Genomic DNA, 20496 nt, shown 5'->3' with positions numbered 1-20496 from the left:
TAATATACATTATATCCACCACTTATAATAGTTCATAAACCTCATTATAAGTGCTCATGCATTGCTAAATGTTTTAATAAAGCAATGTAAATTAATTATAATGTCTTATGAATGTGCTTATAATGTATTACATGACCTTAATAGAAAGTTTTATCCTGTTACTAACTGTTGATGTGTCTATTAAAGAGTGCCTCAGAACTGCCCACGGACATACAAGCTGATTTCCTTTGATCCTGATGGTGACCAAGTCCGATGCAGATATGGAAATAATCCAGGAACAGAGTGCAGCAGGTGTGACCAACCTTCAGGCTTCCACTTAGATCAGGTTAGTTGAAATTTCTCAATACGTTGCACAATATCGGACTGATGCTTTGCCTCACTAAGCTACTTATTATCCATACTGTTAGGGCTCTTGCACATTACACTACAACTACGCCAGTGCCAACCCCAGCGTTTATGGATTTGAGATGGTGGTGGAGGACTTCCCTAAAAGAAGCATCACTGTGGCCTACACCGACGGATCCACATCCCTCAGGGCTCCACTGTCTATGAGGAGAAAGAGAGCAGCTCCCACATACTCGTCATGGTATCCCACAACCACTGCACCAGCACCAACCACAATCCCATGGTGGTGGCATACTACAACCCCATGGTGGTGGCATACTACAACGACAGCACCGACCACAACCACCGCACCGACCACAACCACCGCACAGACCACAACCGCAGCACAGACCACAACCCCATGGTGGTGGTGGTATACTTCAACCACAACACCAACCACAACCGCAGCACCAACCACAACCCCATGGTGGTGGTGGTGGCATACATCAACCACAACACCGACCACAACTGCAGCACCAACAACAACCGCAGCACCAACCACAACCCCATGGTGGTGGTGGTGGCATACATCAACCACAACACCGACCACAACTGCAGCACCAACAACAACCGCAGCACCAACCACAACCCCATGGTGGTGGGCTCCTACAACCTCATGGTGGTGGCATACTACAACCACAGCACCGACCACAACGACAGCACCGACCACAACCGCAGCACCAACCACAACCCCATGGTGGTGGGCTCCTACTACCCCATGGTGGTGGTATACTACAACCACTCAAGAACCTACTACAACCACCCCAATCTACACTACCACCACGACACACCTGCATGCCTCCACTGCTCCTCTCAGTAAACTACCTTTGCAGTTCTCTTTACTTGGTAAGTGATGTTTTACTTATCCTAATAATTGTTTGACCACATTTTAATAGCTAATTCACACTTAATCAATTTGAGCACCACCTTAATGTGCAGAACATGCTTTACAAGATTATTTTCTTTTCCGAGAAACAAGGATTTTTGTGTGCAGTTGGAATTTAGGGTCATCTTTCTTTTTTTAACTCCAGTGGACCCAGCTGCTCCCTCGTGTCAGGAGGGACTCTACCTGCCAAAGTTTGTGTCCCCAACACCTAAAAACGGAGAACACATCCAAGCAGAGGTCAACAAAGAAGTGGAGATAAAAGTCAAAGCCCAAGCTTCATACGCAACGTAAGTGAAAAGCAACATGATCAAAGTGGCAGCAAAACATTCTCATCATTTCAGCAAGTGAGATAACATCAGCATCATCGAGGAAATCTCTGGTTTACTTTCGTACAGAATACACGATATTATCATCAGTGGACCGCTGAACATCAGCAAACACAAGCACCATGACGAGTTTGTCATTCGGTGGACGCCTACCGTAGATGACCTGGGAGATCATTACGCAATCTGCTTCGCTGTTGAGGCAGTGACAGGGTGAGCCGAGGGTTCATTTCGTTAACCACAGAATTAGTATGTGTGTGAGTGTAAAACCATTATTTAACTTTTTACATATTTTGCAGGGCTGCTGTGACCGGCTTTCAACCCACACACCATTCCCATTACCACCCCACCCCAACCTCACAGTGAGTAACATTCCTCTGTGTTTGGTGTTTTTTAGGAACAAATGAGGAACCTATGAAAGATTTAAAAGACTTTATAATTATTCATAAAAATTATAAATTCATGATGTGAGTTTAAATGTAATTAGAAGACAAAGAACAGTATTGACTTTATTAATGACAAATCAGAAGTGTTTGGCAAGTGTATTAGTTACTTTTGCCTTATTACTCATCTAAAAAGTAATTACTTAAATTACTTAAATTATTACCTGGTATAGTTATGTTACTCATATTACTATCACAATTATTAACATTAGAGGAGGAGTAAACTGAAAACTAAAAGCATTGCAGCCTCTTAAACCTGGTGATGGTACAGCATATATTGTGTATATTTAAATATTTAATTTATTTTTATTTACTTTAATGTTTCTGCAAACTTTTTTTTATGTTTTTCTGCATATTCATTCATAAGAGTAGCAACAAGCAGGCTATTTTATTATTTTTACTAATCATTAAAAGTTGCTTAACACCACAGGCTGAACAAAAACATTCCACAATAATGTGACTTAGTTACTTTGATTAATAACTGTAATGTAACATTGCAAATCGTTATTACTCTCATCAGTTAAATTATTAAAGTGCTCACTGATGCTTTCCAGGTCTGGCATCTATCAGTCTGAGATGAGGTGTGTTGTAGTGGACATTGGGAAGAAACAAGGTGAGTGCTACTTCACTGTCAACATTTTGTGTAAACCTTGTTACGAAACAAAAGTCTGGATCATCCATTGTAAGCAAAAGTCTTCCATCACACAGAAATACCAGCAAGATTCTTTATTCATATTAACTGAAACCTATCCACTTAGAGCTGAAGCACAATTTGAATAATATATTTCTTTATAGTTTCCTTGAAAGAAACAGTCATGTTCAGTGGTGAAATCTAACTCCACTATATCTCAGAGGCAAATGTTGTACTTTTTACTTTCATTTGATCTGACTTTTCCTTTCTTCTTCTTCTTCTTCCCTTTCTTGGCTGGCACACTGCTGCTTTTCTTGGCATCCATGAGTGTGGGTGTGCATAAGATAAACAAAACTCAGTCTTAGAAAAACAGCTCCCTGGAGCTACTAGAGGTCTAAAACTCCACAGGGAACCTTTAAAGCTGACTTTAGCCATTTTGACCACTAGAGGGCAGAGAAACGCCACACAGGTTAACACACTTACTGATCAGGTTGATAAATGAGGATGAAAGGAAGTACTGCAAGCAAAGAAGCATAAACATTTAAACATTTAAACAAATATTATAAAGACACAGGGAACCTTTAAAGCTGACCACTAGAGGGCAGATACACTCCACTCAGGGCCGATATATTACACACTTCAGATTATCAGGTTGGTGTAATCATGGCCATCCATCCATAAATGACTACTGTCTACTTACAGCAGATAAACAGGAACTATACTACTGCATTAAGTAATATATCAATGTCAAAAATATCGCTTAATGCAGCTTCTATCACACAATATCTTTGAGAAAATACGGAGTTTTCAGGATAAAGTGTATAAATGGTTTAAATGTATATATATGTCTTGCTCTAGTTGAAGCCAATGTGATTTGCACGGAGTCTACAATGAGGGTCGAGGTTGAGAAAACTTCATTTGCTGGACTCCACGAGGATCATTTGCGGCTCAGTGACTCCACCAACACCGACTGCAGCCTCCAGAGACACTCCAACAGCACTCACATCGTCGCTGTGATCCCGCTCAACGCTTGTGGCACTCAGATCGAGGTACCGCAGGGTCACTTGCTCCCCGTTCTCAGACACTGGTGTTGCTTTTCTTTTTCATTAGCACTATGAGACCTGAATATGTGACATTTTATTCTGCAGGAAGACGAAGACAACCTAATGTTCAAGAACGAAATCACCACAGTCGACAACAGCGCTGACCTGATCACCAGGAAACACCTGCTGGAAGTGCAGTTCTACTGCCAGTACCCCAAACGGGGGAATGTGACACTGGGGTTCACAGCACACAGGAAGAACATCACAGTCTGGGAGAAAGGCTTCGGCACATTCACATACCAGTTTGAGTTTTATCCCAACGGCCAATTCGAAACCATGATTGATCCGGATTCATACCCTCTGGAGTATGACATAGGGGACAGGATTTACATGCAGATAGAGGCCACCTCCTCCTCAGTCAACAACACCGAGCTGTTCGTGGAGTCCTGCACAGCTGCACCATATGACAACCCCAACTACTGGCCAACCTACCCCATCATTGAGAATGGGTAAGCATGAGTGCACCCCCTAGTGGCAACAGAGGACATAACAAATAATTTGTAAAGATTTGTTTTTTGCTTTCATATGAGAGGGTTGAAACTAAATTGTCTGAAGGTGTGAATGAGTTTGAATAGTTGTCTATCACCTTTAATACACCTTCAGTAGGATCATCAGCCCCTTTAATGGCATCCATTGCAAGGTATCGAGTTACTTATGTTATCTTTCTTTTTGTTTGTGCTCTGAATAGGTGTAAAGTGGACTCAACTGTTAAAATCCATTCCTCCGATCACAAGGGCCAATTCAGGTTCTGTGTGGAGGCCTTCAAGTTCATCGGCTTGCATGACCAGGTGAGGAACAAACAAATACAACTACATTTAAACTTTTATTTTAAAAAAATACATGAATTTCTTTTCATTTGTATTTACTTGTAAACTGAAGACACTAGCAGGTTAAATCTTCTATGTGGGATCTGTCTTTAACTCCGTTTGTCTGCTGATGTAATGACGGCGTGTCCTGTTGCATTCAGGTGTACATCAGCTGTTCAGTCATGATGTGTGAAGCAGGGGACTCCGGCACCAGGTGCTCGCGGGGATGCATCAACTCCACATGGTCAGGCGGTCACCATCACCGCAGAAAGAGAGAGGTTGTCAGCCAGACTGCAAGGCACCTGGTTTCCCAGGGTCCTCTCCGCCTGAAGAGATCGGCAGAGCTCACCGAAAGCCCAAGTATGAAAACAGGAAGTGTTTTTCTTAACAGCCAGCTGACTTGTTTGAGACTGAATTCTAATTACGCTTCTTTTTTTCTCCAGTGAACCTGAACCTGAATGTGAACCTGGTGTTCATCGCTGGATGTCTTCTTGCAGCTGTTGGTATGATCAGTGCAGTGGTCGTGTACAAAGCCAAAGTGTCAGGGGTCAAATACCAACCTCTGCCCGTATTCGAAAGTTAAGACAGCAGCATGAGCAAAATACCAGTCCAGAATTATTGATTGATTGATTGATTGATTACTTTTACTATCAGATATTGGGTGTTCATGTATCTAACTATCAGGGTTCAGAGGTTTACTTTAAAAATGTAATCCAATACAGTTACTTGTATTGCCTGTTAATCCACAACCTAATCCAAGTATCACAATATTAAAGTAATGTAACTTTTCTGTTACTCAGTGCCAAATATGCAGATAAAGACAATTCTGTAAGACAAAATGTACGTGTTCTAAGGGTCTTGTATATGGGCGTCACAAAATGGCTCGACAGCGCCCCCTAAAGGCACATTTTACTGATATTTTGAAATTGTAATCCTGTTTACAATCCTCCATTTTTACTGAATGTAACTTTTTTTCCATCTCATTTAAATGAGTGAGTTTTATAACGTCTTTCGAAATGTCTAAAGCTGTATTTGTTTGAGCTGAAAGAGGAAGAAACAGTTTTATACTGACCAACACTAACAGGATGATCACCTAGCACTGCAGCTGCTGGGTGATCAGTTGTGGTGTTTCCTGCTGTGGGATCTCATGTGGCTTTAAAAGAGCTTCTACTATTGTGTTTTACAGTATCATTTAAAACAAGTAACTTGATTTGTATGTCTAGTCCAAGCATAATCTTTGCTCGGTCAAATACCACCTTTACATGTCAAAAGCATACAGTTAGACCAAATTCTATTATGTTTACTTTTTTAATGGATCAATAAAAACATACAGAAATCATATTTTTGTCCTCTTCCTTTCTCTCTCTCTCACTCACACACACACACACACACACACACACACACACACACACACACACTTTATATTGTCTAACATATCAGATGATGGTGTTCATTACATTTATGTATCTTCTCATGTGTGTTCTCCCCTTCTTTGTCCAGCCTTGAGCCGGCTTGTGACACTTTATAATGGAAAAAAATCAATGAAATGTTATTATATTAATAATTCATATTAACAAAGAGACCACATGCTTTGTAGTTTCCAAGCCGGAAAATGTCTTTTCTCGCAGTGTTTGTCCTTTTGTGGACGGGACTGATGGTCCACGGCAGTAAGTTCGAGTTTTCTGAGTTGATGAAAGCCAGTTTACACTAGATGAAGTTGTGACGTCTTTAAAATTAGGATTTCTGTTAATATAAATTCAATAATTTGTCATTTAAATAAATAAAAAATTCTGGTTCAAGGGTGGAATATGTACCTAATTAAGTATATTTACTCAAATACTGTACTTAGACTTGTGGTGTCTAAAGGGTTATAAGTTCAAATGATATTTTATCAACATATGTAGTGTCAGTAGTTCATGAGGCCCAAAGGACATAATTCTTCCTCTCGAATGTTTAAGTTAGGGGTCTCTCGATGGCCTCTTGACCTCCCCCTCGAAACCCCCCCGATCTCCCTCTTTACATTGCTCATCTGTATTAGAACCAGATGTTTCATTACTATATTCTGGAATAAACAACAGACCTATAAAAACCTGTGTCCGATGCATAATAGATAGAACAGAGCTGTTCATTTTGGCTGGATGCTCTCCAAGCACCGCGGTGCTTGTATTGATGCTGGACTTTTTTATATAATCACGACGGTGTCAGCTGACTTCTCTTCAATACATCTTCACTCACAAGATTGGGTGCTGGTTTGTTCGTTGAGGCTGTGTGTGTGTGCTGTCTGGTCGCACCATGAAGGACCTTGTGTGTGTGTGCCATGCTGTGTTGATGTTTGGGGTGATATTCCGTTCTAAATTTGGTTTTATTGCGTTGTGGACAACGCAATGGGGGAGTTTGAGTGTAATAAGGGAAGATAGAAAATAGGAAGTTAAAGTAAAGGAAAAGGAAGAGATGTAGAATAGCCTACTTAGTAACGAGAAGGTGAGCTAAAAATCTATGCAAGATTAATGGAGATTGGGCTCTCAACTCCTTAACGGTAAGACATGTGTAAATTAGACACTGCGTGAAAGTTGGCTTTAAGGAATAGTCGAATTGGATTAAAGGAAAAAGAGAGTGACAACCCTGGGCCCAGGGAAATTGGCTTGAATAAATAAGGGATCGAAATAAGGAAAAAAGGAATAGGACGCCGCTGATTTGGACAAAAGCCCTCTGGGAGGCGGTTTTAGACGGGGCACAAATCCTGGAAAGTCACTAGGTGAATTTCAGGTCAGTTCAAGGGACTGGAAGGTGTAGAATGAAAATTCAATTGTAAGTTCCCACTCAATACACTAGTTGACGAACGGTGTCTGAAGCAGCCTCTCATTGAATATCTACACCTCAAGGTAGCAAAAATTTAGAAAGGAAAAAAGATAAAGGAAAAAGGAAAAAAGGAGCGGCGGAAGCATGCTATAGGAACAGTATGAATGAATTGATTTAGAGGATTTAGAGTTGAATGCTGTTTGTGTTTTTAAGATGGTGTTGAATTTGCTGTGTGTTTTGTGACTTTGCTATGCATTTTTGCTGCTGGATGACTAGTTTTCATGTGTGTGCGTGAGAGACAGTGATCGTGTGTGTGTGTGTGTGTGTGTGTGTGTGTGTGTGTGTGGAGCGCTGTCTCTGCTGTGTTCCAGCTGTGTGTGAGATCATGTCATGATAAGATTTTATATTAGATAGATGTATATATGTTTTGGTTGAGAACAATTCAATTTCAATTCAATTCAATTCAATTCAATTTTATTTGTATCGCGCCAATGAATAACAGAAGTTATCTTAGGACACTTTTCAAATAGAGCAGGTCTAGACCGAACTCTTTATAGCATTAATTACAGAGACCCAACAGTACCACCATGAGCAAGCACTTGGCGACAAGGGCAAGGAAAAACTGCCTGTTAAAAGGCAGAAACCTAGGACAGATCCTCCGGCTCTAGGTGGGTGGTCGTCTGTCTCGACCAGTTGGGGTGAGAGAGAGAGAGAGAGAGAGAGAGAGAGAGAGAGAGACAGACAGACATACAGACAGACAGACAGACAGACAGGTGCACAGCAACAACAGTATTGGCAATGGCAATCTAGCAGGACCATGGCAGGAGGCTCCACCAGGATCGATAAGAACCTGCGAGACGAGAAAGCACAAGAACTCCGGGGAAGAAGTGAAGTTAGTAACATGCATTAATGGGACATGAATGAGTGCAGAAAGAGAGAGGAAGGGAGGAGCTCAGTGCACCATGGGAAATCCCCCGATAGTCTAGGCCTATAGCAGCATAACTAAGGGATGGTTCAGGACTCACCTGATCCAGCCCTAACTATAAGCTTTATCAAAGAGGAATGTCTTAAGCCTACTCTTGAATGTGGTGAGGGTGTCTGCCTCCCGAACCACAACTGGAAGCTGGTTCCACAGGAGAGGAGCTTGGTAACTGAAGGCTCTGGCTCCTGTTCTACTTTTAGAGACTATAGGAACCACAAGTAGTCCAGCATTCAGAGAACGTAGTGTTCTAGAGGGGTAATAGGGTACTATGAGCTCTTTAAGATATGAAGGGGCCTGACCATGAAGAGCTTTATAGGTGAGGAGGAGGATTCTAAATTATATTCTACATTTTACAGGGAGCCAGTGCAGAGAAGCTAGTACAGGAGAGATGTGATCTCTTTTTCTAGTTCCTGTCAGTACTCGTGCTGCAGCGTTCTGAATTAATTGGAGCGTTTTAATGGACTTATTGGGGCAACCTGATAATAAAGAGTTGCAGTAATCTAGCCTTGAAGTAACAAATGCATGGATTAGTTTTTCTGCATCTGTCTGTGATAGTATGTGTCTAATTTTTCTAATATTACGTAAATGAAAGAAGGCAGTCCTAGAGGTTTGCTTTATGTGGGAGTTAAATGACAAATCCTGATCAAAGATAACTCCAAGATTTCTGACAGTGGTGCTAGAGGCCAAGGTAATGCCATCTAGATTAACTATATCTTTAGACAGTGAGTCTCTAAGGTTTTTGGGGTCAAGAACAAAAATGTCTTTTTTTTCTGAGTTTAACATCAGAAAATTGCAGCTCATCCAGGATTTTATGTCCTTAAGACATGTTTGTAATTTAGATAATTGGTTAATTTAATCGGGCTTAATCGATAGATATAACTGCGTATCATCTGCATAACAGTGAAAGTTAATGGAGTGATTCCTAATAATGTTGCCTAAAGGGAGCATATATAAAGTAAATAATATTGGTCCAAGTACAGAACCTTGTGGAACTCCATGACTAACTGTAATATTTATTGAAGATTCATCGTTAACATGTACAAACTGCGAACGATCTGATAAATATGACTTAAACCAGCTTAGTGCAGTTCCTTTAACGCCAATTTGATGCTCAAGTCTCTGTAAAAGAATATCATGGTCAATGGTGTCAAATGCAGCATTAAGATCTAATAATACAAGTACAGAGACAAGTCCATTGTCAGAAGCAATCAGAAGGTCATTATTAACTTTAACCAGAGCTGTCTCTGTGCTATGATGAACTCTAAATCCTGACTGAAAATCCTCAAATAAACTATTGTTATGTAGAAAGTCACACAACTCTTTGGCGACTATTTTCTCCAGAATCTTAGAGAGGAAGGGGAGGTTAGAAATCGGTCTATAGTTGACTAAAACCCCGGGGTCAAGAGTGGGCTTTTTAAGAAGGGGTTTAATTACAGCTACTTTAAAGGACTGTGGTACATATCCTGATAATAAAGAAAGATTAATCATATCCAGTAAAGAAGTGCCAATTAAGGGAACAACTTCTTTAAGCAGCCTAGTTGGGATCGGGTCTAATAGACAGGTTGATGGCTTCGATGAAGAAATTATTGAAGTTAACTGATGAAGATCAATAGCAGAGAAACAGTCTAAATATATATCTAAGTTTACATTAGTTAAAGTCCCTGAACTTGGAGAGCCACTGATAACTGTTGATAGCAGTTGGTGATTAATTTTCTCTCTAATAGTAATAATTTTATTATAAAAGAAGCTCATGAAGTCATTGCTACTTAAGTTTATGGGGATATCTGGCTCAATAGAGCTGTGACACCCGCAAAGTCAAGGGATTTGTGAAAAAAATTAATGGTGTTTTGAAAAATCGCATTGTCAAGATCTGCCAGCACACGGGTCTAAATTGGATAGCGGCACTTCCTTTGGCGCTAACGGTGTGTCGCTGAAGTGAAGTGCGTGATTTGCATATGACACCCCATGAATTGGTCACGGGAAGACGGATGCCTACGCATTGTTTGCGAACAAGCGGAAAGGGTCCAAGTCTGGCCCTTTTGGAAGATGAAATGAGAGCGTATGTTACATATATGGCTAAATTCCATAAAAGAATATCCACATATGTTTCTGACAGGCAAAGAAAAGAGGAGGTGCAGGAGAGGCTCGATGAGCAAAAGAGGAGCACAGTGCAAGAGCCGAGATGTTGAAGGCTCAAGAGAGCCGGAAGAAAATGTGGGAGAACAGGCAGCAGGAGAAGAAATGCATGAAAATCTCCAGAGTCAAAACCTGGAAGGGGAGACTGTCCATGTTGTGGACAATGTTCATGATCATGTACACACTTCTGATGATGCCAGAAATGACTCTCCAGTTGATGGGCAGGAAAGGAGATTTGGTGACATTGATTTTCAATACGTCCCAGAGACAGCAGGGCCTATTTCAGCGGCAAAGGTCACAAAGGGCTGTGACTCCGCTACAGGAGAAGTCGGAGATTCGGTTAGACGAAGGAGCCCAAGACCAGTTCGGAAAAGGGTCAGACCAAAACAGTACAAGAGCTAGGGTTGAAGTATCCCTAGAAAAGTCAGCTCAGCTCCCATGTCAGTGTACAGGAGAGAATAGTGGTGAAGGGAAGGGAAAAAGTCCAGTGGGGAGATTACTTCAGACTACAGACTACTACAGACTCCTAAACTCCTGAAATCCTGTAGTAACAGGACAGGACGGCAACACAAAGAGACTACACAATTGATGAAATTATATATTATGTAGTGGTGATCGCGGGCCGACCCGTAACCGGGTCTCACGAGTTACCCGCGGGTCGGGTTGGGTCGGGTCAAGAAATGTGAACTTTATTGGGGCGGGTCATTATGGATTAAATATGTCCAATACAGCCTACTTCTTAACAACACTGTTAACTAACGTCACAAAAGCGCCTATATATATATATATTTATTTTTATTAAGATTTGAATTTGTTGCCAGTTTCCAGTGCCACTCGAAAGGCTGTTTTCAAGCACATTTGTAAGACAGAATAAAAGCCTTATTTAATGACATATTTAACGTTTATTTAATAGCGGCGGGACGGGGTGGGGCGGGTTGTGAAAATAGATGCGGTTTATGCGCATCTATTCTAAATGCGCATTTATTTAATAATTTGACCCTTTCCATCCCTATTACGTAGGTATATATACGTGTACATATGTGTAGTGTATTTGTATGTATTTGTGTGCATTTGTTTATTGTTATCGTTCAATGCAATGCAATACCATTGAATTTATAGATATGTTTTTAAAATATATTTATATAAATATAAATACGCCGTTACTCACATCATTACTCACAGCACAGTGTTTTTCTTTTTCATGTTACAATATATTATTGTGTATCCGTGGTATGGTTATCAGTGATGAAATATGATGAATGTGCCCTGCTTCCCTTTATGTCAATCATCTGACACGTAAGGAGGAAACAATTTACTGCAACACCTGTCAGGAACAAAATCCACTGTCACGCGCACAGACATGTGCCAGAAAGGTTATACTTTCTGTGGAGAAAATGATCCACCATGAGACAAATGACTGCTCAGTCACCTTGTTTATATATATATATATATATATATAAATATATATATAAATAAGCAAAGTATAAACATCCTTAGACTGCATGCATTAGAATGCATTTTGAGAGAAGTATTCCTTGCTCCATTCACTCATGAAAATTGGACAACAATCTGATGCCTTCCCCATCCTAGGAAAAACATTGAACTTACACTCCTGAATGATGTGCTTTAGAGGGCATTTAGAAGAGGGTATACCCAATGCTCACTGAAAAATAACTCTGTACTACCTGCCAGAAACTAACGTTGCAGATGCAGCTTTGGCTGTACGTCAGAAAGTATCAAAAAGAAAGAAAGAAACATGTTAATAGTTGATTATTGAGTCTCATTTCTATGGTCACAAAGTGTCTGTATTTGACGGCCTGCGAATGAGACTGACCAATTAACTATCTTCGTTGGGGCTCGGTGGATTCCTGTAAATGCCATTCGGAGCACTATAGTTGGAGGAACAGTGATTTTCACACAGATTATCTGTCTGTGTTTATATAGATATATATCTGTACATTGAAGTTTATGTTTGTTTTGTTGAGCTTCTTGTCCTGTTTATTTATTCTGTGTTTGTACAGTGAGAGCAACGTAACTCTGGAGTAAAATTCCTTGTATGTGTGCACATATCTGACCCATCAAAGTGATTCTGATTCTTGCTAACGTTAGCTAAGTGATCTGAAGACTGTGTTTGGTCCATGTGTTCATGTTCATTCACCCCTTGACATCAGTTTCAGTTGCTGAGGAACTTAACCTTCAGTCATGTTTGTTAGGCCTTTTTTCGTTTCTGAGAATGAACAATATTTCATAATCCGTTCAATAGTTGTTGAAATATTTTGCTACAAAGTAATGAAAGGAAAAGTAAATAGTTATTAGGTAAAATTACACTTTTTATCAGCATTTAATTTGCTATGAAGGAGTGTGGCGGCCCTGCATGTTTCTAGTCACACTAGTGCATGGTGACAGGATGGCAATGTCATTCCGCTCTTTTTTTACTGCTCTGCAACTTCAGCTTCAAAAAACGACACAGCTTCCAGTAATATGATGATTATTTTTACAATCTTCCACATGCTTTCAGTTCACACTACAATGATCTCACAGATTGGCAGAATGGGAAGGAACTGTAATTAAATCAAATCCTGGCAGGTGCTGAGCATTTTTCCAACTAAAGCACCTACAGTCTCTGTTATGTTTCACCTCCATCCAACACACCTATGTCTGTCTAAAATGGCTTAACGGCCACTAGATAATATAAGGAAATTCTTTATTTTTGTATTACTTTAAATGCTAAATGCCAGTCGATCACTTTAACTTTAACAGCTGCACATAGCAGCATAGCATTAGTATTTAATTAATCGTAACAACTTGTTTTTCCCTGTTGCCCTTCTTATTCCTGCAGGCTTTTAATTTACTGATGTGCGGTTAAAGTGACTCAGCTTGAAATATGAAATCAGAAAAATAGACAACCATGGATGACGATGATTTTGAGCATGTTGTTTTCCTGCCCCCTTCTACCACTTCACTCTGCATTTACAAATGTGTCAACACATAGTGCATTTGCAAATTTTAATACAGATTTGTAGATTTATTACACATATACAAATCCGATTACGCACACATGGATTGGGACACACAACCCTGCACTCAATAGTCTATGGCAGAAATCTGTAGGGTTGTGGGTTCATTTAAGGGACTTAGCAATACTTTACAATGGTTATTTATTATTTATTACTCTGACATTAAGACACTTTATAGTTCACAGTTCCAGTTCTCACATTATTGTCATTTATTTATTAAACTGCTGCTAGTGTACATATTTTTACATCTTATTTTCTATACATATTGTTGTCATAGATCCCCCATTGAATTAAACTTTACTTTTGATACGTACATTTTGCTTATATGTTCTTTTGTGCATTTAATACAAATCTTGCAATGGAGTATTTTTACATTCATCTCTGCTTCAGGGTGAATTGTAATCACTGTGCTTTAAGGGATCACTCACCCTTAAAGCACTGGTTTCTTTCATTGAGTAAACTGACTGAATATTTTATGGATATTTCACATTCAATTGAGTGCAGAACAGTAACAGTAGAGAACAACTGATAAACTGTACAATGAACCCACATAGTGAACACATCAACTGCAGGAAGTTTGTGTAAAACGAGCAACTTGGATGAAGTACTAGCACAGTGGTTCCCAACCTGGGGGTTGGGACCCCCTTATGGGTTACCAAAGCTTAATGTCATGCATTTGTTTTCATTTCTAAATTCTAAAATCTAAATGAAATTGATATTTCAAAAGTGTAGATCATTATTTTAGATCTAAACTCTGAAGATCTAAAAATAAGCTATGTTCACAGAGCCCTCACTCTCTGATAAACAGCCTCAGCCTGCATTAGAAAAGTTAAACAACCAAAGAGCTGATTGGACAATGGCAAAGTGACAGGAAGAAGAAAAAAAAACACTTTTGTCAAAAAAAACAAGCCTATCAAGACTGTTGAAAATAAAAAAATACATAATTCAGACTGAGAATTTTATAGTTTTTAAAGTTTAAAGTTCCTAAAAATATCAGAAAAACTCATATCTGCAGTTACTGTGTTCACTGTTGGGTTCATTGCACAGTTTATCAGTTGTTCTGTACTGTTATCGTTATACGAGTCAAGGGACAGTCACAGTATTGTAACAATCATACAGATTTAATAGGATTCTTTCTTGACAAATAAAGTGTTTTCTTCTCATTGTCCTATCAGCTCTTTGGTGGTTTTAAGTTTTCTAATGCAGGATGAGGCTGTTTATCAGAGAGTAAAGGCTCTGTGAATGTAGCTTGTTTTCCAGTCTTTAGAATTTAGATCATAAATAATAATCTTAACTTTAAAAAAATGACTATTTCATTTAGTTTTCTTCACAGAGATTAACAAAATGCTGAGATATAAGTTCTACTGTGTCCCCAGGTTGGGAACACCCACCTTCAAAGTGCAGTGTGTAACATTTAGGATGCTCTATTCTCAAAAATGGAATATAATATTCATAGGTACGTTTTTATTAGTGTATAATCACCTGAAAATAAGAAAAGTTTTTGTTACCTTAGTTTTTATTCGTTTTCATCCCATTGTGCTCAGATGTACTTTCGGTTTACCACTAATTAGCAAATGTTAGCATGCTCACAGACTTCTCCCTTCTTTACATCAGCATGTTTATCAGGTACATTAGCAGTGTCATTATAATGTTTGCATTTAACACAAAGCAAATATTATACTTTTTGTGTGGAAAAAGACATTGATTGATCACGCTGAAATCTAGCTGCTAGGGTGGATTATATATCAATCCCTTTGTTTTAGCATTGGAACAAGAATTTAATACATTTCCTTCGTGTTTTAGATATAATAATGCCATTCATTTGATGAATGATGTTGATACTTCTACCTCTTCCTCTCCACTTTACCCTGACAGTGTAGCAATGTAATACTGTGTTATGAGAAGCCACATAACTAAAATATCTCTTTCACCTGTCACTGCGTGGATCAATCTGTGGGTATTTTTCCTCCTTACAATAAATGAATATCCACAGATGCTCAGCCTTCCTGCACGTTGACTGGTCAAACAGGACCCTCTTCATGTCCTGTTTGCAAGTAATGTTATCTAACAGGTTAATGCTTGTCTTTTCCTTGGCTTGTGATAGCCTTGCAGTAATTCTACTCTCCAGACTTTATTTCCTTGTCATACAGTTTATAATAGCCATTGCTTATCAATGCGGAGCAGACAGGAGGAGGCAGCACTGAAAGGACCATGACCTCTCCCATCCTGTCACTGCAACTGCTGGTTCTGGTCTCAAGTGGGTCTGCATGGCATTTTAGTTACCGTTATTATGGTGGATCAGTGACCTTCACCCCAAACCTTTATTTACATAGCATATTTTTTAAAACACACAGTTACTAATTGCTTCACAAACAAACAAATAAATACATAATATACATCTATAAAATAAAATAACTACATACTAAAATATGGATGAATAAATAATTATAAATAAGAGAGAGACAACAAAAATAAGTAAACAAACACAGGAAAGGAGATGTATAAAAAGGCTAATAGAGGTTGGTTTTGAGGAGCCGCCTAAAACAGTCCAAAGATGCACCAAATTGGAGTGATAGGGAAAGATGATTCCACAGTGTAAGGGCTAAAACAGCAAAGGTCACCTATAATTTTACAGCTAGAGCAGGGAATGGATAAAAGACTGAAATTTGAGGAGAGGAGTGGTCGAGGAGTGGAAGGAGGAACAAGGAGATCTGAAGTGGGGCATTATATGGAATCAGCTGGATCTTGTAGTTGATTTTTATTTTTATTTTTTTTATTTTACAGGAAGCAAATGGAGGGATGTAAACCTTTATCCAGATGCAGAGTTAGAGTGGGTGACTGATGATAGTATCCACATTGTGTTACTGATTTGGTGTGGCTAATAAAATTTAAACAAACACACTACTTTCACCCAGAAGACTGGGGTTTGTGTCCCATTTGAAAGAAAAAGTGACTGCTGAGTTAATTAAAGTTTTGAGTTACATAAGTAACGTGTTACATGAGTGTCTTGCATGCGCACTTACATCATGTGAATTACCTAACAGAGATATTTTAATCCAAGACCAATTAGCTTTCTGGAAGATAAGCTTTGTGGCAGCCAGGTGCGTCTCATAAAGACACTAAAGGGTGACACATACGTCTGTCTGAGACCATTGACTGTATATATAATGGACAGAGCTTCCGGATCTGAAAAGTGAAGCTAACCTGCAAGTGTCTTAAACCTGCCTTCTATGTCAATTCCAGCAGGTGGCAGCACTGTTGGCTGCAATAACACAGCGATCCCATTCACTTTAATGGAGAAATTAGCCAACTCAATTATGAGCTCAGTAAACAGTTTCCTGATGAGTTTACTGTCATGGTGGCCGCCAAAATGCAAACTTGAGGCTTCAAAGCGGTATTCCACAAACCAATGGGTGACGTCATGATAGGTTCACACTTGTATGAGACGCAGAGGGTGCGTGACAAAGCGTCGGTGTTTGATGACCTATGGTGAGAATGGGTTGGCCTTTCTTCCTTTGCAGGCACATGTAATTATTGATTCATCATCATCACTTGTCAGACATTATGTATAGGACTGTAGCGCCTTTCTAGTCTTCTGACCACTCAAAGCGCTTTTACACTAGATGGCACATTCGCCCTTTCACACACTCACTCAGTGCTGGCAAAGCCCATCAAACAGGAACCCATTCACTCACTCATTCTTACACATTCACACACGGCATCAGGAGCAATTCACGGTTCAGTATCTTGCTCAAGGATACTTCAACATGTGTCACCAGGAGCCGGGGATCGAACCAACAACCTTCCGATTAGAGGACGACCCGCTCTGCCTCTGAGCCACAGCCAATGTGCATGTGTGTTTAATCTGACTTGTTTACAGGTGGAGCTTCGCAACAAGCAGACCACTTATTACTGCACCAATAATAACTTCAGGTGTTACAGTGGGAACTGTGGCACCCAAACCAAAGGTACCTTCACAACAATTTCTCAAAATCGTTGTGAAGGTAAAAATTGCCATTGTGAGTTAGTGACGAAGCGAAAAATCTACGGAAACCATCCCTTTGAGATCAGGTGAGATATAAATGGCACAAGCACACATATTAATTGGTTTTTTAGCACTTTTTTTGTATCATCTTGAAAATATTTTCCCAAACAGATATCCTGCCACCTCAAACATCTATTATGGATACTGGTTCCCAAACACTTTCTCTTACCGAAAGCCTTGGCATATGACAGTTTATCTTGATCTGGGAACCCGATCTGATACTGGTGAATCTAACAGATCTCCCACCATTACTACTACTCCTCCACTCTGGTAATGACCAATATCATACATTTCTTTTCTGAGCTGTTTTGAAAGCGACACCTTAAATCAGAATTTTGCCACTCACAATGTACCTTTCAAGTTATAGGAAACTAAAGGTTGATAATGTTCACTAGGTTATATTTACATGTGTTATTGCTATTTGTTAACCCTTAAAATGTATGGGTCCAGCATGTATAGGCATGTATAAGAAAGTGTCACATGATCTGAGAGTGGTAAAGCTTTGTCAGCATAAAGTTAACATACACAATCACATCAAATCACAACTGCCTTCTGGTGGTATAGGTGTGTATTATGTACGTCATCAGAAAGACTTTTGATCAGTCGGTTTAAACAACTCGGCTACAAACAGAAAATACACTCACACTCACAGTGTTACTGAAACATAATAGAAGAAGAAAAAAAAACAACTGGACTAAAATGTTACAGTAAAACAAAGATTTGTTTGTATTTTATAAAAACCTTTATTTAAGTCTGGAAACCTCTTTTAAAAGGGAGACCTTACCAAGACACCAAACAACAAACGATGAATAGCAAAGGAGTCATTTACCATAGAATTTAAAATAGTTTTGTGTTCTGGGACGGGCCCGTTTACTTACTGTTACTGTTTGTTGTTTGACGTCACATTGAAAAACAATCCAGCACACCGAGAGCAGGAAATAAAAAGCATTAAAATATTGTCATGCCAACAATCTGCATTTCTTTCAGCTTTTTAAAGAGATTTGGATTTCACTCCAACAACACCTTCAGCACGAGAAAAAAAACTGAATGTGAAACCAAGTATGATTCAGGGCTCTGTCTCAATTTAAAACTATTTTTACTTAATTGGGTTTTATTGTCTCTGTGTTTGTTTGGTGCATATATACGAATAAAGTTGAAGTCAGTACAGTTCATTTCCTTTTTCTTTTTCAGCTGAGGGGAAGACAGGAAACGTGGAAGTGAGAAGATAACAGGCAGAAATCGAACACTAGCCTCTGCAGCAAGGACTCAGCTCTAGTACATATGGTGCACACTCCACCAGATGAGCAAGCAGGGCACCCCTACAGTTCATTTCAAGACAAAAGAAAGAAAAAACTGGGTCTATTCATTGTAAGTTAAGAGTAAACCAGATCGACCAACAAGCATCCCAGTAAGTTTAGCTCTGGCCTTTTACACCTTTATTAGACAGGGACAGCTGAGGTTAGACAACTGATGGGGACAGAGAGAGGGGATGACAGTTTGATGTAACAAAGCTTTGTTTCTTCTGCGCAGGTGCTGGAGGTGGCAGAGGGCCACGCCTGGTGCCTGTGTGTCAGAGCTCCTACATCGTGGCTGTGCGGCTTGGTTTGTGAGATAAAATCTTGATAAATCAAGAAAGACATCTAGGAAATAAAAATGCTTCAAGAAGATAAAAATTCAGGTCAAATCAGGAAAGGTTCTCTAATAAAAGTATGTTTTAAGTTTCAAGGAGATCCCTGTCCTTGGGCAGATTGTTCCAAAGCCTCGAGGCCGTGACTGCAAACGCTCTGTCCTTTCTTTTTTAGCCGGCCTCTGGAATAAACAAAAGACTGCACCAGCTCGTACTTTAAGATTAGAGAAAGTTTAGGATGAAATAAAATAAATCAATGAACTGCAGATATATTTTTTTCCTAACGGTGTAGCTTATTAAAAAAAAAGCATTCTGAATCAGATTGGTGAAATGACGGTGTTTGAACCCAGCAGCACCGACTGTGGCTGTACTGTCTGTATGTAAGCTTTGTGATGCTGCTAAGAGAAACAAACCCTAATTGTCTTGTCGTGCTTTGGTTGCAAACTATTTGGATTTGGACTGTGATGACAGATGTAGATAAACTGGTTGTTCAACAATAAAGTAGCAAAACGGCTTTTCAGATTTATTATCATTTGAAGTGGCATTACACTGATACTTAAAGTCCCTCGTCATTCAAAAAACAGCTTTACTCTTATTTGGGACATAAGAACTAGCCTGGAAGTCAATCCTGGTCCAGTATAGAACTTCTACAGTGTGGTCCACCAGTGCACAGACACTGAGAGTGTCCAGCAGGAAAACCTTTTTGCAAATTTGCATATTCAGATTCTGTATTTTTTTTTTTTAGGAGAAAATGTCTATTTTAAGATGTATTTTTATTACACATTATTGTTCCAAGCAGGCTATTTGTATTAATGTATTAGTACATGTCTGGACGGGGTCTTTAATTTGACTATTTCTATGACAGTTTCCAGTTCTTACAGCCAGATTGAAAGAAATGTGATAAATAAGTTATTTACTCACCTTTCAATGCAACCATGTCAGTTTAAAAAGTTGTGTGTACATACATATGTACAAACCTGGGGGTTAGGACCCCCACTAGGAGTCACCAAAGCTACACAGGGGCCACAATGCCTTCTTAATCTTAAGAAAATGTGTTATATTTAAAGTTGAAATTATTATTTGAGATCTAAACTATGAAGACCTGAACACAAGCTATACTCACACAGTCTTCACTTATAAACAGCCTCATCCTGCATTAGAAAAGTGTGCAGTTAAAACAACAAAGAGCTAATAAACCAAGCGTTAGGGAGAAATAAACACCAGTGTGTACGATTGTTGAAAAAATAAAATATATATATTGTACACTATTATATTAAAAGTTCCTAAAAATATCAGAAAAACTCATCTCTGATC

General features: G+C 39.3%; 1 protein-coding gene across 5 annotated transcripts in view; it reads left to right on the top strand.

Annotated features, from left to right (window-relative positions):
- Positions 1 to 20496, top strand: part of LOC127351324 (uncharacterized) — a 34578-nt gene that overhangs the window by 3072 nt on the left and 11010 nt on the right. Inside the window, exons 4-15 of one of the 5 annotated variants that reach the window (XM_051378766.1) lie at positions 187 to 325; positions 408 to 997; positions 1100 to 1230; positions 1416 to 1557; positions 1666 to 1806; positions 1893 to 1955; positions 2591 to 2649; positions 3526 to 3716; positions 3816 to 4219; positions 4459 to 4558; positions 4738 to 4936; positions 5020 to 5915. The exons of 1 other annotated variant lie outside the window; for it this stretch is intronic. In XM_051378766.1, the coding sequence (XP_051234726.1) occupies positions 187 to 325; positions 408 to 997; positions 1100 to 1230; positions 1416 to 1557; positions 1666 to 1806; positions 1893 to 1955; positions 2591 to 2649; positions 3526 to 3716; positions 3816 to 4219; positions 4459 to 4558; positions 4738 to 4936; positions 5020 to 5159 (2299 nt within the window). In that variant the 3' untranslated portion in view covers positions 5160 to 5915. Of the gene's footprint in view, positions 1 to 186; positions 326 to 407; positions 1231 to 1415; positions 1558 to 1665; positions 1807 to 1892; positions 1956 to 2590; positions 2650 to 3525; positions 3717 to 3815; positions 4220 to 4458; positions 4660 to 4737; positions 4937 to 5019; positions 5916 to 20496 lie in introns of those variants that run through there. 3 more of the 5 variants (XR_007880856.1, XM_051378765.1, XM_051378768.1) reach the window with 3 other exon arrangements.

The sequence above is a fragment of the Dicentrarchus labrax genome, unplaced genomic scaffold (assembly GCF_905237075.1).
Source record: "Dicentrarchus labrax unplaced genomic scaffold, dlabrax2021, whole genome shotgun sequence".
In the NCBI taxonomy this organism is placed as follows: domain Eukaryota; kingdom Metazoa; phylum Chordata; class Actinopteri; family Moronidae; genus Dicentrarchus; species Dicentrarchus labrax.
The sequence above is the reverse complement of the archived record's forward strand: the minus strand, read 5'-3'. Positions and strand labels throughout refer to the sequence as shown.